The sequence below is a fragment of the Anarhichas minor genome, unplaced genomic scaffold, assembly GCF_050575085.1.
Source record: "Anarhichas minor isolate MPS153535 unplaced genomic scaffold, ASM5057508v1 ptg000196l, whole genome shotgun sequence".
NCBI lineage: Eukaryota > Metazoa > Chordata > Actinopteri > Perciformes > Anarhichadidae > Anarhichas > Anarhichas minor.
Genome location: NW_027466642.1, coordinates 29,024 through 45,661, shown reverse-complemented (window position 1 = coordinate 45,661; position 16,638 = coordinate 29,024). Strand labels below are relative to the sequence as shown.

General features: G+C 41.4%; 1 protein-coding gene across 1 annotated transcript; it reads left to right on the top strand.

Annotated features, from left to right (window-relative positions):
* Positions 1-616: 616 nt before the first annotated feature.
* LOC142944302 (receptor-type tyrosine-protein phosphatase R-like) lies at positions 617-16,323 on the top strand (the record flags this gene model as incomplete). The annotated part of the gene is made up of 15 exons (XM_076085619.1): positions 617-910; positions 3,329-3,442; positions 3,526-3,675; positions 4,747-4,854; positions 5,691-5,813; positions 6,185-6,309; positions 6,389-6,508; positions 8,801-8,990; positions 9,862-9,946; positions 10,851-10,930; positions 11,476-11,613; positions 11,966-12,076; positions 12,158-12,315; positions 12,423-12,536; positions 12,637-16,323. Coding segments are annotated over 15 exons (2,004 nt in total), but the record flags the coding sequence as incomplete, so codon positions are not given.
* Between the last annotated feature and the right edge of the window lie 315 nt (positions 16,324-16,638).

The window sequence follows — 16,638 nt, the reverse complement described above, 5'->3', positions numbered from 1 at the left end:
TTTATCAAAGTGTTATTTTCTGCTTTTTTCATGTTGGAATAAAGGTTAAATATTTAACTGTAAAGTAGTAATACGTGTTTGATATCTTAATGTTTTTGCATTAAATCATTCTGGGATGTTTGCTGAGATTGATTGGATGTGGCTCAGCCCTACAGAGAACATGTTCCACCAGCTCCACTGATGAAGATACATCCCGTCCTCAGTGCTTCATGTTTACAATGTTTAATTTACGTTTAATGACTTTCAAACACCAGAAAAAGTGTAAAAAATGGACAAAACTCCAAGGCCCAGAGTTAGCATTCCGTTAGCATTCCGTTAGCTCGCTACAACACTTTGGTGGTTTACAGGTTCTTTGGAAGAAGACCTGTTGTTCAGGTCTATGTGGGATCTGGTCTAGTTTTCATTAACATACAAACAATAAAGAACAAATCTAACCTTTGTGTTGCTCAGTATGTGTTTAGTGAGAGCATCTAAATGAGTCTAATAATGAAGTTTATCCCTCGGTCGACTGTCTCACTACAACAATATGTTTAAAGTTACAAAACATCTGTCCTCCATCTTTATCTGACTCCTTCTACTTCTTCTTCTCCTTCTTCTTCTTCATTATTTTCTTCTTCTTCTCTCCTCAGAGTCGTCTTCTGCTGACCACGAGCTTCGTCTCTTCCCTTCTCGTCGCTCCGGTCGTCTTCCTCAACAGGATGTGGACGGTGTGCTCGAGTCTCACCTGCACCACCTCCACCTTCATCACCATCCTCATCCTCATCCTCACCCTCAGCGCCCGGCCGGCCTCCTGGAGTCTCGGTTTCGTCAGCAGTCCGGCGGCCAGCGGAGCCTCAACCTGCTGGCACGACCTCATCACGACGTGCAGCCGGAGCACGCCGCGGTGTCAGCACGCCACCTGGTTACCGTGGTGAGTAATCTGCTCTCTGATTGGCTGAGACACGCAGTGTGGGGGGGGGGGCGGGACCACGATGTGTCATCCTGTAGACTTTCTGATTGATAAGAGACTCGCAGAGGAGGTCAGGTCAGATATCGAACAGACACTAAGTGAGTGATGGACGAGGAGCTGCAGCCTCTGTTGCTATGGAAACACTAAGTGTGTGTGTGTGTGTGTGTGTGTGTGAGACCCACTTACCTTCACAATGGGGCGGTTGCGTAACTCTTAGAGAAACAGAGGCAACCAGAGGGACATTGAGACAGAAGCAGACAGACGGGTGTGAGACGGGAGGACAGAGATTCCCCCCCCCCCCCCTCACTGCAGGGCTATTAGCTAATTAGTGGCTACCACTGTGTGTGTGTGTGTGTGTGTGTACGCGTGTGTGTGTGTGCGTGTGTGCGTGTGTGTGTGGACAGAAATAGCACCTGATCCCAACAGGAAGCGCAGCGGCATAATGGCATTACCTGGACGACGGCCAATCAGGTAGCCTGTTGAGCTCCGTCCCCTCTAAGCCAATCACAGATCAGGGATTGATTCGATCAGGAAATAGAGCGAAGAGTCCCTGAGCTGTGACTGACAGGCGGGCACCTTTTCTCTGTGGTCGACAGGGAGGACCAACAATGTTTACATGGTCACTTGGTAAGGTTGTTTAGTTGTTGTTGTTTACTTATTCAGGTTGTTGTTATTGTGATTTACAGGCTATGGTTGTTTACTTGTTCTTTGAATGAAGTTTGTTCTAATGTCTTTTAGCTGCTTAAAGTGTTTTTCTGACGGTTTTAGCTGAAACAATTAGAGAAAAAAATCTGTAGCAATTTTTGATAACTGGATAATCATTTTAGACATTTTTTAAGCAAAAAATTTGAAAAAATATTAACATTTCTTTGTGTTTCGTGAGAGTAAATTGAATATATCAGAGATCCGGACGGTTGATCGGAGTCTTTATGGACCGAAACATCAATCTAGAAAACAATCACAATATTGATCACCAAGGAAACCAAGCGATCATTGCAGGTTTCTAGTGATTTGTTTGTTGGTTCAGCTGCTTTTTATTTGTTGTATGAGACAGAACAATGTGTGTGTGTGTGTGTGTGTGTGTGTGTGTGTGTGTGTGTGTGTGTGTGTGTGTGTGTGTGTGTGTGTGTGCATGTGTGTGTGTGTGTGTGTGTGTGTGTGTGTGTGTGTGTGTGTGTGTGTCGAGCCCGTCTTCTTGTGGTTATTGTTCCTGTTATTGAATTAACTGGCAACAGAACATGTTGTTGTTGTTTTAGCCATTAGCAAACAGCCACACACACACGCACATAATTTACCTTCAGCCAGTACTCGTGTTCACTGAGCAGAGCCTGAAGGCATCATAATGTAACTGAAGTGAACCTCCGTTGGTTAGCCGTTAGCGGTGAAACATGATCAGAGACCAGAGACTAGAAACACATGTTCTACTGAGTCAGTACAACTTTATTTACACTCTGATGGTTAACAATTTGACGGTTTAGACCTTCAGTGTGAAGGCGTCTTTATATTCTGTCTCTGAGCAACATCAGCAACACAAACCAACCGAGTGTGTGTTCATCAGCCCTCTGGGGCTGTTTCCTGTTTTTACTCTCCACACACACACACACACACACACACACACACACACACACACACACACACACACACACACACACACACAGACATTGCAGTAAATTCCAGGGTGAGTCATTAGTGTGTTCCACCTGTCTCCCTCATCAGAGAGACTTTTGGGAAAACCAGAGGAGCCAAACAAGATGGAGTCAGGGGAGAGATGAAATAACATCAGGAGCTGAGATGATGTTATGATTCACTCTGTAGGATGATGAAGCTGCATTCTCTCTAGTGTCCACCAGGGGGCGACTCCTCTGGTTGTATAGAAGTCTATGAGAAAATGACTCTACTTCTCTCTTGATTTATTACCTCAGTAAACATTGTAAACATGAGTTTATGGTCTCAATCTCTAGTTTCAAGTCTTCTTCAATACAGCATGATGTTCATTTAGTACATTATGGTCCATTTAGAGTCACACAGACCATAAAGCAGGGGATGCTTTAGGGCGGGGCTACACGGTGATTGACAGGTCTCTACCAGAGACGTATACGGCGTCTCTACGTCACTCCTCCTCAGTCCAGATATGGTCACTTCCTGTTCACTGGTTGCACAAAAACAAGATGGCGACGGCGAAATCGCTGAACTTGAGGCTTCAAAACAACAGTTCACAAACCAGGTGTTGTGATGTTGAACCAATAAAAATGGAGGTTCTTAGAACTCTTAAACAGTTCCTCCGATCTGAAAATGCCTGAAGTTTAACACTGAAAATAAACAATATTAAATCTCTCTCTGTCTCTCTCTCTCTCCCTCCCCCCGCCCCCTTTCTCTCAGTATCTGGCTGTGGATGTGAGGAGGCTGAACGTCAGTCTTCTTCGTTGGTTCCGAGAGGGCGTAGCGGCGGCGCTGGGTGTTCCTGCAGGACACGTGCACATCAACCGTCTGAATGTAAGACGCAACACTCCTACAATCTACTCTGTTGATCGGTCGTTTAAATGATTGATTGATTGATTGATTGACGGCTCCTACAGGAGAAGAAGAATGGCATCGAGCTCTTCGTGTCCTCTGATAGGCTGGGCATCTCCGAGCCCCGCCCCGCCGAAGATGTCATCCAATCCCTGAACGTCCGGGTCCTCCACCGCCACCTGGGACACTTCGGCATCACCGAGGTCTCCACCGAGGTGTGTGTGTGTGTGTGTGTGTGTGTGTGTGTGTGTGTGTGTGTGTGTGTGTGTGTGTGTGTGTGTGTGTGTGTGTGTGTGTGTGTGTGTGTGCGTGTGTGTGTGTGTGTGTGTGTGTGTGTGTGTGTGTGTGCAGAGTGCTGCTCATCAAAGTTTAATGGAACTATTAAAGACCCATCGATCAGCTGGAGACAGAACAGAGCAGCTTTATGGATTATTTTAACATTACTCAGCTGTGAGAGACGTGACGGCTCCTCTGGTCACGGTACAGTAGCCAATCAGAGACGAGCAATACAACACAAAGGAAAACAACAAGATCTGTAACAAGTACATTTTAAAGTTAAAGCCATCAATCTGGTGCACTTTGAGAGCAACATTAAGAGTCTAGAAGAAGAACTTGTTTTAGCGGCTGTGGAATGTATATTAGTACATTTACTCAAGTACTTTCTTGTAGCCTACTTTATCTTATTGGAGTATTTCCATTTGATGTAACGTTGTACTTCTAGTCTACTACAGCTCAGAGGAAAATATATATAATGAGAGTACTTTTACACTGTGCTCTTGTTGTATAAAAAAAACTATATACTGTATATATATATTTATATATATTTGGGTCATTATGAAACTATGGAGGAGTAAAATAGATTATGTTCAGCCACTCATGTCTCGGTAATAAGTAGGAAATATCAGGACAGAGACTCAGGTTTAATAGCCTGCAGCCAGAGACGCCCCCGGTGTTCCGGTTTAACCGGTGACCGTGTTAACTGGTGACTCGTAGTGACAGACAGAACACGTAAAAGAGCTCGATCCATTTTAAATGTCTGTGTTAATCATCTACGACTTAATATACGTTATTATGGGCAACCACCAAGTCACCAGTTAACACGGTCACTGGTTGAACTGAAACACCTGTCTGAACTCTGTAGAACCAGATATATGTTTAAAGGTTGTTAACTCGTCTGGATGTCCAACTTGCAGATTTGTCTGTGACTCGTCCTGTCAACGTCACAGACTACCAAAAACCTTATTTTGAAAATCTTTCCCGCTGTGGAAATTCTTCCCATTCTGTAGAAGAATGTCCTGCAGGACGAGCAGAGGGACCACGTGTGGAGCAGAGAAGGCTTTTACGCTGTCGTCCTCTTCTTCACCGTCTTCGTCATAGTCATCACCTGCTTGATGGTAACATACAGTCACACTCACACACACATACATACACACACACACACACACACACACATACACACACACACACACACACACACACACACACACATATTTGTACTACTAAACTTGTGGGGACATCAGACCTCAAACAGACCTCATAAAGTAGAAAAAGACTGAACTTCCTCACTTTCAAGGTGTAAATCTTGGTCCTCACAAAGATGGATGTAACACACACACACACACGCACACACACACACATGATTATATAGACGTGTTTTATCAGTTGCAGTGTGACATTTAATCCACAGGAGGGAGCACTTACTCAGTGGTTATTCAGTTCATATAATCTGTATTATGTCTCGTCTCTATTACGGTGTTTCTTTGTCCTTCTTCTAAGAGTTCGTTCCCCACTTACAGTTCAGCAGTTTATCTTATGATCATATCAATAAAGCGGCTCAATATTTACCTTTTCAACTAGCTTTTTGATCACTCTTTGATTCTTTCTCAGTGGCGTTCCTCCTCTGTGATATCAGGTCAATTATTCAGTGAACAATAGTTTTGGGTTTCCCACCACGACTCATAAAACCAAAATAAAATCCTTCGCTGTGCTTCTCTTGTCAGATACGGACAATAAAGGGGAAATGCAGAAACAGTAGGAAAAAAAATAAAAGGATAAAATAAATAAATGGCATTATATATATATAATAATAATGAAATTAACAGAAAAAATTGAAAAAAGATTAAAAAAGATTTAAAAAAAGATTTAAATTAAGACTACTTGCTTGATCAGCAACAAGAGGTTTCATCATGTCTTCATTTAAAAAGAAATTGTTTCTGTTTTTTCTCTCCAGGTTTTGTACCGACTCAAGGAGAAGGTCCAGGTTTCTGACAGACAGCTGAAGGCTCCGCCCCCAAACCTCCACCTGACCACCATTGTCCACTTAGACTCCGCCCAGAAGTCAAAGGGCACCAAGGTCGGGCGCCAAAACTGTTTGTAAAATATTATGAGACGATGTGCACAGACAGACGTACAAAAGGCCTGAATTATATTAATTTATCAAATTAATTTGATCCTTTTGTTGTTGTTTTGGTGTTTTTTCAATGTTATTATCTCTGCCTGTGGGGAGATCATGTGCGTTGTCACGTGTGTGTGTGTGTGTATCCGTCCGTCTGTCCGCGGTTTTATTGTTTTATATCGTCATTGACTCGATTGTAGGAATCCAGGATAAAATGAAATAGCATTTAGAGCGAGATTATTAAAAAAAGCTCTTTACCGAGGTAATTTGAAGCCGCTGGTTCAGTAATCGTCCACTCTAATGACTCAATAACTCTTTTCGGTCTCCAGGTTGTGACGTCAGGAAGCATGGTCCAGGCTGAGCTCCCTCCATCTGTAGCCACGCCCATTCGCCAGCAGCAGCCAATCGTAGCCTGCCGCCGCCTAGCTCCTCCTCCTGTCGTCCCTCTCTCTCGGTAAGTCAGCTGACAACGGCCATTTTAATTTATCTAATTTATTATAGTAAACCCCACACGTCTGATCTTTTCCTCCTAGCTCCGCCCCTTTCCCCATCATCAGCAGCAACGACCACGCCCCCGCGGTGACAGCCAATAACGAGCTGAAGCCTTGCCCCTCCCCCTTCAGGATGAAACCTGCAGCAGGACTGCAAGAGAGGTAAGAAGGTGTTGTAGCCCCGCCTCTCTGGACACCAAATAACTTTATTATGATAATAACAATAATAACTATGTTGTCGACTAAGAAACTTTCTATGGTTGAGTACAAAAGACACAAAACAAAACAATGTATTTTTGAATCATTCATACACAGAGTTCTGTGTAGATGGTCCAGTAAGTCGTTACTCACACAGCAGCAGAGCTTCCAGATAAACTATGATGAATATCTACAGAGAGGAAGTGAAATATTACTAATTTCACAAGTTTTTGGACAGAAACACACCTGAGGAGCCGTCTGATTGTCGGCCATGTTTAGGGAGGGAAGTCACCTCTGACCTGTGATTGTTGGAGCGGTCAGGTGTCGAGCTGCCTACGTGCAGACTGAGGAGTGTGTGTGTGTGTGTGTGTGTGTGTGTGAGTGTGAGTGTGTTTACATTGAGATAGTGAAGCAGGTTTCCTCCATGAACAATGTACACAGAGAACATGTGTGTTTATGTGAAGGGAGGCGTCTTCCTCCTCATGTCTGGAACATCAGAGCTGAACACATGAACTCTGATCGCTCCTCAGATTAAACACTTTAAGGACCGTTTCCCTGTTTCAGAACCTTTTAATCTATTTCATCAACTTCATAATCACTTTACATCTCTGCTGGTGAATAGAGTTCATTTAAAAAGCAATAAAATCAACTCGCAGACTTTAGTAAATCTATTCTACACACAACATAAAACATGTTAAAACCTGGTTATTAAAATGTTTATCTCATCATTTTCATTAAAAACAATTCTTTATTTAATGTTAGCATGTCATAATTTAATTTAATTTAGTTAAAATGTATTGAAAAAGAAGTACACTTTAAAAATGCAACCATTTAATAGTTAATTAATAAAAACAAAAACAGGGATTACATTCTGTCATCATTTTAATTCTTAATAAATATCTTTTTTTTATTTAATAAATGTGCTGTTGGAGTAAATACGTCATGTTTTTACCTCATAAATCTCATAATTCTGTCTGAGTAAATGTCATAAATGTGATTTAGTTTCTCATAAATTTGAGTAATTGAAGAGAGTATTAATATTTCTGCCATATTTTGTACATTTCATCTATTTTTGCTTTAATTTGGGCTCCTCCTCGTGTCACAGCTTAGTGATTGATGTGACGCTCCACACGATGAGAAAGTAGTCCCTGATTACTCGGTGAAGTGGTGAAGCGTCTCAGAGGAGGCTGATTGTTGCTTAAATAAAACTCACCTCATTTGTCAGAATGAGATGTTTTAAGTGTTTTCTCAGCTCTTTCCCTAAACGCTCCCTCTCATGTAAACATCTTTATCTGCTCCTCGCTCACACTCGAGCACTTTAGCCGTTATCTGCCGCTCGTAACTCTTCCGTTACTCTCGGATCTGAACCCCGGAGGCCATTTTGTTCTGGTTGCATCAGCGTTTAGAGCGGCGCTGTTAAGAGAGGACACTCTGTGATCCTCAAGGTAAGGAAAGGAAGGAAGATCTCAGCCTCAAGAGTGAGAACAGGATGTTTTTCATGATGTCTGTGTCTCCTTGTGTGTGTGTGTGTGTGTGTGTGTGTGTGGGTCGTCCACTCTGGACGGCAGCCAATCAGCAATCAGACGAATAGGAAGTAATCCTGGACAGGAAGCCGGCCGACACGTAGCCCAACGAAGAGTTTGTTTGTAATAAGATTTAATGTAAAAAATAAATCCATTTACAAAAAACATAAACATTTTTATTTGAGTAAATAATTCGATTTGATTAAATAACAAATCTACAAAAGATGCAAACATTTTAATGATTTATTCTTTATTTAAAAAGCAATCTCTTTACAAACTATTCTACATACTTTCTAATCACTGCTCTTCTCCACATTCTGTCATGAAGTTGATCTCTTTAATCTCATAAACTAACTGTATACAATACTTTTGATTTAATATATTATGTTAATTTAGTGAATATTCAAAATGTCATAGTTCTGGTTTTAGTATCATTTTGACTCATTAAATCACGTAAATGTGACAAAATATATTACTTTTAAAATTGCAATTCTCTTAATTTTAAATAGCAAAAGTAACTGAAAATGTTGTAAATTTTTATAAATACTCTTATTAGTTATTAACTCTTTAGAAAACGTAAAAATTGGCAAAATCCAAATGATAAGATAAGCAGTAACTGTGGAGAACATTTTGTCATAAATCAAAATCCACAATAGATGAACTCCAACAAAAAACACGGTAAAGAAAGAGAGCAGCTTCTTCACCTCCATCATGATCTCTCTGTTCCCTCCAGACGAGGCTCTAACGTCTCTCTGGTGTTGGACATGTCGGCCCTCGGCTCCGTGGAGCCCCTCAGCGTCGCCGTTGCGACGCCCAGAGAGGCGGCGAGCAGAGAGTATCTGCTGGCCGACGGCCGGCCTCTGACACGACAGCAGGTCCGCGACGTCGTCAACAACACGCACAAGCTGCACGCCGAGTTCGCTGTAAGTCGTCTTTGAACGTTCACGCAGTTTTTTAAATTTTTATTCAAATGTTGAGGAGGGTTAGCGTGAGTCAGAACCACAAGGTCGTAGGTTTAAATCCCGCCCACCGAACACTACAGCCACTCAAATTATCAAAGAGTTTATACGAGTTTATACTGTATTTTGTCACCGTAACGAACCCTTTATAGCATTTACATAACCAGAATCACAACAGTCTGCGTGCTAGAGATTAGCATCAGCAGTTAAGAGATTAGCATTAGCGATTAGCACCAGCGAGTAGCACTAGCGATAAGCATTTGTGATTAGCAATTATTGAAGTCATTAGCATTAGCAATTATGGCTTAGTGATTAGCATTAGCGCAACCAGAATCGCAACAACAGTCAGCGTGCTAGAGATTAGCATCATCAATTAAGAGATTAGCACTAGCAATTAGCATTGATGATTATTGAATTGTCATTAGCATTAGCGATTATTGATTAGCATAAGCAAATTGACAGGTTGACAGCTTTCATGAACGTTAAGCTAAAAACTGTTAACGTCGACAATTTCAATGAACGTAGACCAAGCCCAGCAGCTTTCTGTATCTGTAGCATGAAATCATTGTGGAATTAGCATGCTCGCTAGCTAAATGAGTAGAATTTAACAACTTAATGATCAATAGGGCTGGATATTAAACTTCAATACGTCTTGAATACAAAATAAGGTATCGAAAAACGGATGATATTTGATATTTGTATCAACTGGCATAGCATAAAGATAATTACCAGCCATACTCATTGATTCATTAAGACCTAAAAGTAGTAATCTTGCAGTTTTGCTGACACTAATACCTTCAAGTACTGTGACTGACATTCAATTCTTCCATCTCAGGAAATTCCAATGAATTTTATTGATCCCAAGGAGCTCGATATTCCAAACCACGGGACCAAGAACAGATACAAGACCATACTGCCCAGTGAGTACTCTGTGTGTGTGTGTGTGTGTGTGTGTGTGTGCGCGTGAGTGTGTGTGTGTGTGAGTAATGTGTGTGTGTGTGTGCGAAATAATCTGTGTTGCTAGGAAACAGTAACTGTCCCAAAACAGTCTTCAACTCTCATTTCCTGTTGAACCAGGAAGTTGTTTTATTATGTGGGAGGGGCTTAAGGTCAAAGGCCAACAACCTCAAGGACGAGCTAATATCGCACACATACACACACACACACACACTCGAACAATACATTTTCCTCAGAGCGTAGTTTGTTCTCACACAGCCAGCCAAGCATTTAGCCTGATTAACACATTATATAACACACACACACACACACACACACACACACACACACACACACACACAGTGATTGTTTTTAGTTTGTGCACTTATGTTTTTGAGAGGGGGCGGGTTATCAATATAACAGCGAGCGAGAGGGGGAGGGGTTCCTTCCTTCCTTCCGACCAATCAAGGCTACGGAATGCTCCCCTCCAGCTGCTGTCAATCAAACTCCTTCCTGTGTTTGAGTTTCTGTGTCGACGTTTCTAAACCCAGTCAGGACTGAGTCTAAAAGAGGGTCAGAACCCAGTTGGGACTGGGTCTAAAAGAGAGTCTAAACCCTGTCAGGACTGAGTCTAAAAGAGGGTCAGAACCCAGTCGGGACTGGGTCTAAAAGAGGGTCAGAACCCAGTCAGGACTGAGTCTAAAAGAGGGTCAGAACCCAGTCAGGACTGAGTCTAAAAGAGGGTCAGAACCCAGTCGGGACTGGGTCTAAAAGAGAGTCTAAACCCAGTCAGGACTGAGTCTAAAAGAGGGTCTAAACCCAGTCAGGGCCGAGTCTAAAAGAGGGTCCAAACCCAGTCAGGACTGACTCCTGCCTCCTGTGTCCTAGACCCTCATTCCAGAGTGATCCTGAAGTCGAAGAGCTGCAACGACCCGCTGAGCTCCTACATCAACGGCAACTACATACGGGTGAGTAGTTGATAAAGTTACTACAGCTGACGGATAAATGAGTGAAACGTACAAAATCTCTGCTTTGTAGTGAAGTAGAAGTGAGTGTCATGAAAAGAAAAATACTCAAGTAAAGTACTTCAAATTTGTACTTAAGTACATGTACATTGAGAACAAACATCAAACACACAGACATCATCTATCTGGCATGTCAACACACACACACACACACACACACACACACACACACACACACACACACTAATGCAGTGAAAGTACACTCCTGATACAATAGAGCTTCTTCCTGTCAGGAAGCTTCACTGAAACAATTCAAACTGTTCGACCTCATAAAGAACGACGTCTCAGTACCGCGTTATGAACTCTAGTAGTACAAATACGCTTAATTCTTAACTGTAATAACACAAACAAAAGATAAATCCTCATAAATAAAGATATAAATCGCTGCACTGATGATTAAAGATTATGTATTTTAGCTCTTTGAAGTCGTCCACAGCGCTGTGTTTCTACCCTGCTGACGCTGGCCTGTGATTGGCTCCTGCCCTCAGGGTTACCTCGGTGAGGAGAAGGCGTTCGTCGCCACCCAGGGCCCGATGGTGAACACGGTGAACGACTTCTGGATGATGGCCTGGCAGGAGGAGTCGCCCGTCGTCGTCATGATCACCAAACTGAAGGAGAAGAACGAGGTAATGTGTCTTTTAAATAAAGGTAACTTTACCTCACAGAACACAGGAGATGCTGGTGTGTTTGTGTTATTGTGTGACTTTAGATTAGTTCTGTTTCAGAGAGGTAAAGTTACTGGTTTTGTCAACGGAGTCTGGTGAGTTTAAAGAGAATACAGATGCAGATAACGGCGTAAATACGTTTACTGTCCCTTTAAGAAGCTGCTGTTTGTGAGAGTCCTTGAATGCATGTATCGTGGTATTTGTACGTGGTTTTGTTTGTTTTGTACCAGAACATTTAGAATAATATTCAACACGTAGAAAGCAGCAGACACTTGAACTGTTCCCCGTCCATCTCTTGTGTTTGTCTCTGCAGAAGTGCGTTCTGTACTGGCCTGAGAAGAGGGGGATCTACGGGAAGGTGGAGGTGTTGGTGAACAGCGTCAGAGAGTGTGAACACTACACCACCCGCAGCCTCACGCTCAAGGTACACACCCGTCTATATATCGCTATATATTATATATAATACTTATATATATTATCATCAATATTGTTCTTTGTGTGTCAGTGTGGGAATCAAACCCGCGGTCTGCAGCATTACTGGTACACGTCGTGGCCCGACCACAAAACCCCCGACTCCACCATGCCGCTGCTGCAGCTGATGACCGACGTCGAGGCAGACAGACGGGCAGCCGACGTCATGGGGCCGGTCATCGTCCACTGCAGGTAGAGAGGGAGGGGGGGAGAGACAGAGAGAGAGAGAGAGACAGACATTTCTGCTGCTGCATAACGTTTTAGAAATAACACCATTACCCACAATCCTCTACTTGCAGCGCCGGGATTGGCCGGACAGGCTGCTTCATCGCCACAACGATAGGCTGTCGGCAGCTGCAGCTGGAGGGAGTGGTGGACGTTCTGAGCATCACCTGCCGGCTCCGAGCAGACAGGTTACCTTTATTCTAATGTTAATTTATATTATTTTAAACGATATTTCGGCTCAAACCTGATTATCACAATAACTAATGACGTCTCTGTCTGTCTGTGCAGAGGTGGGATGATCCAGACAGGTGAGCAGTACGAGTTCGTCCATCACGCCCTGAGTCTCTACGAGGCCCGCCTTTCTGCAGAAACCGGCCAATGAGAGCGCACCACCGCACAGGAGGCGTCGACTTCAACATTGAAATCGTGCTCGCGCAGTGAAGTCCTTAAAAGCAGGTATGATCTCCGAAATTAGGGAATTCTTCAGGGGGATCTTTGAGTTTCGATGGACAACCAATGAGGACGGCTGTGGGCGGAGCCTGCTGAAGGAAAGAAGAAAGGTACATTTCTGAAAATGGAATCTATCCGTTCTTCTTCTTCTCTGGTCTTTCTTCTTCACGTGTTGTTGGCGATCAGTTCTTCAAGAGGAGCTGGAAAGACTTTCTTCTCTTCTCCTAACTGACTGTTGGATCGTCCTGTTTCACCTCTTTTCTGTCACGGAGACGTAGAAATAGTTTGAGGTACGTTGTTCAATAACACTGTTATTGTGTTTCTGTGTCTTATAGGATATAAAGATTATTTTGTATCGTGGTGTTCTTATTCTATGTGAAACATGACTGTTAGCTGGTAGCTCCTTTGGTTAAAATGCTCAACTGTTGACCAAACTCTTCCAGCCTCGCTGCTGTTGTGACGTCCGCTCCGTACGTAAAGTTAAATTTAGAGATTCATGATCTTAACTACTAGAACATCCTTTTAAACTTCACAGAGACACTAAATATTGGTAAACGTTTCAGCTCAAGTAACTTCAAATGTTAACTTGCTTACGAGCAAGCGCATCCCTTTTGTTAAATACGTTTTTTATGCTAACGCTAAGTATACTAAACACTAGCTGTGTTTCCATAAACGTATTTTTAATGCATATTATAAAGTAATAAAAAGACGTCTGTATGGAAACTTGCAAAATTCCATAAAATTTCCTAAATTACAGAAAAATATCGTGCTCGCTTGAGGCGTTTTCTTCCCTTTTTGTGTTTTTTGGAAATGCTTTTGCCGAGTAAAGCGCAAAGATCAATTCAAGGCGTGTGTAGCCTTTAGCGCTAACTTCTAACGAAACTACTTTTTTTGCGTGGCCAAGTTTATTCGTTCCAAACCAGTCGATGGATTTGCGTCTAATTCACATTTTCATATTTGTAACATTTCAAAAGTTTGCTCAAAAGTTGGTTGAATCGAATGGAAACATGACTAGTGTTGAATAGATGAGCTAACACTCTGGTTAGCTAACAAACTGATGTAATCTAGAACAACTTTTTTGTTAAAAAAACAAACTTTATATTCTTTATTTTTACAGACGGTAACTTACGGAGAGCTGAAAGTCACAACGGGGCTAAACCTCCAGCCATAGATAAAAAGCTAAAAGCTAACAAACCAATGTAATAACAAGCAAGCTATCGCTAAGCTAGCTCTCGTAGTACAGCAATCTCCATAGAGGCTAATTCTAGCTTTAGTAGTTCAGTGTTAATGCTAATAAATGGATGCTAACATATAAGCTCATGTTATTATTAGCCCGCTATGCTAATGCAATATTTTCTTGAACCAATTATATCTAGTATTGAATCATGCTCGTAAAATAATGTGTTTTAGAGCAAAATAAGTACGTCTCCCATAAAGCTTTGAAAATTACAGGAAATGTATTTTTTCCAATGCGAACAAAATAATTGATCTGTAAATGGACCTAACGCCCGAACCCATCCCGTTAAAACTTTACAAAAAGATCAATAAAATGTATAGAACTCATAAAGAAATGGAGGCTTTTTGGAACACAAGCTAGCTCAAAAGTAGCCAATCGCTTTCAGTCACAATTTATGCATTTGATTCAATAACTACGATGAATTCTGATGAAATTACATTTTATTCAAGAGTTTTCAGTAATTTGCCAAATTGCTGAAAACATTCCCCAGTTGTGTAATATTCTTGCTTCATACCAAAAAAAGAAAAAGTGAAATAATTTAGGTCACAATGGTGCAGTCATCTCATCGATGTGCTGTTGTAAATTGTTTTTAGTGAGTACGTTATTTTTGTGTATCAAAGTAATAATAACTTTATTTTTATACTGTTTTTACATGTTTTTCATGTGTTTTAGCCGTTTGTCTACTCGCATTAAATAAGTCGTCAATGTAACAGGAGCCGTCATATATAACTACGTATTTTTAGAATAAAAATGTGAAACAAAAATGAAAATACTTGTTTTTAGAGATCTGAGGTTTCTCCAGTGATGCCAGTGATGAAGAACATTCCCATTATATGTTTATATCTGCTCTCTGTGTGTGAATGGAGTAACATTGTACATGTTGAAGTGCTATTAAACCTAACGAGGGCGGTTAACCTTTCCAATCCACGGACCACAAAACAAACACGGAGATCTTGCTGCTAAAACCGGGAAAAGTCGGAAACGTAGACGGACAATAAATGAGAGAAACTTTGAAGACTCTTCTTTTTCTATGTACCAAATTATTTATTTTTTATTTATTTATTCCTCTACTTGTGATGCAATCAAAGAGACTTTGGACCAGTGTTTCTTTTGTCTTTCGTGTCCAACATGCCGCCATCATCATCAACCCGGTTATCACTCAATTCAGGATTGATCTGAAGCTCAAAAATGGTTAAAATAATCGGTCAAAAATGTAAGTTTTCATAGTGATGCAATCCCAGTTTGAACGGCAGCGTTGGGTACAACACACTTTCTCTGACGTAGTATTGTGTATGTCCACTAGGTGGCGGTTCACGTCCTGTGCTTTGTTGTTGTTGACTGTTGATGGAGCTTAAAGGAACGCTGGACATTTCTGTTAAATTGTGTAGCATTGTAGGCTAATTGCTAATGGTTTCCATTGTAAGAGTTGAACTTTGAGGGTGTGTTTTTATTTCACAGGTCCCATAATTCACAGTAATCTTCGGTTATTACCGTTATTCCTTTATGACAATTTTCCATTGGACCAGAGCCCATTCGTCCAACTGCCCGTTACAAAGTCTCTCTGTAACAAACCGAAACACTTGAAGTTAATCGTAGAAGCTTTGGACCATTGGATTTAGTTTTGTTTTCTACTATAGAGAAGGCACAACTCGCCCTACTTGCCTTCTCTGCCTCTGATTGGTTTATTGACCCTGATATTCTCACCCCAACAACCAAATCTCCCTCCTTATGCATAAACCCAACCAACGAAGAAGAGGAGACCCAGCCAATCAGAGGCAGAGTGGCGTCCAATGCCGTCATTCTGCATAATAAGTAGCCATGTGCTTCTGTTTGCTGCAGGGAGAATGTATATTTTAGGAGGAATGGGCCTTTGTCTTCAGGATAAAAGACTCTCTGTCCAATTAAATATTCTTTTCGGACTATTTATGGTATAATGGGCCGTCGTAAGAATGTAGAAACATTAAGCATCCAGTTAACAACAAAACGGTGTTGGTGAGGTGAAAAAAACCCACAAACTTCTCCTTAACACATTTAAATAAAATGTTAGCGTCCCTTTAAAGTTCTGCTGAGCGGGCGTTACGGCTCAGTCAGAGTACAGCTGATGCTAATTAATGTACGTACGGTATGTGGTTCTTTTTAAACTGTATTACTAATCAACTTGAATGTTGTAACCGTCCGGAACATTAGCCACTGAGTAGTGCTGTAGACTCTTTTTCTACTCTATCTACATATATATATATATATATATATATATTGTTACCTGTAATCTGTACATAAAACACCGGACATAAACCCTCCTGACTCGTGTTGTTTTGGACTCTGACTGACTGATAATTAACCAAATAATTCTACAGTGAAATCCAGATTTAGCTAAAGACGAAACAAAGCTTGTTTGTTTGTCATACTCACAAAGTATTTTTAAGTTTAACTTTGTTAAAATGGCGAAAGTTTCCACTTCTTATAGCAGCCTCTGGTGGAGCTGATTCCTCTCAGAATATGTAGTTTTATATGTAAGTAAAGTCATATTTTCACAAAGACGGATAAAAAAGAAACATCAACAATATATGAAAGTGAGGTTTGCAGCTTTTTTACTTTTGTTCCTA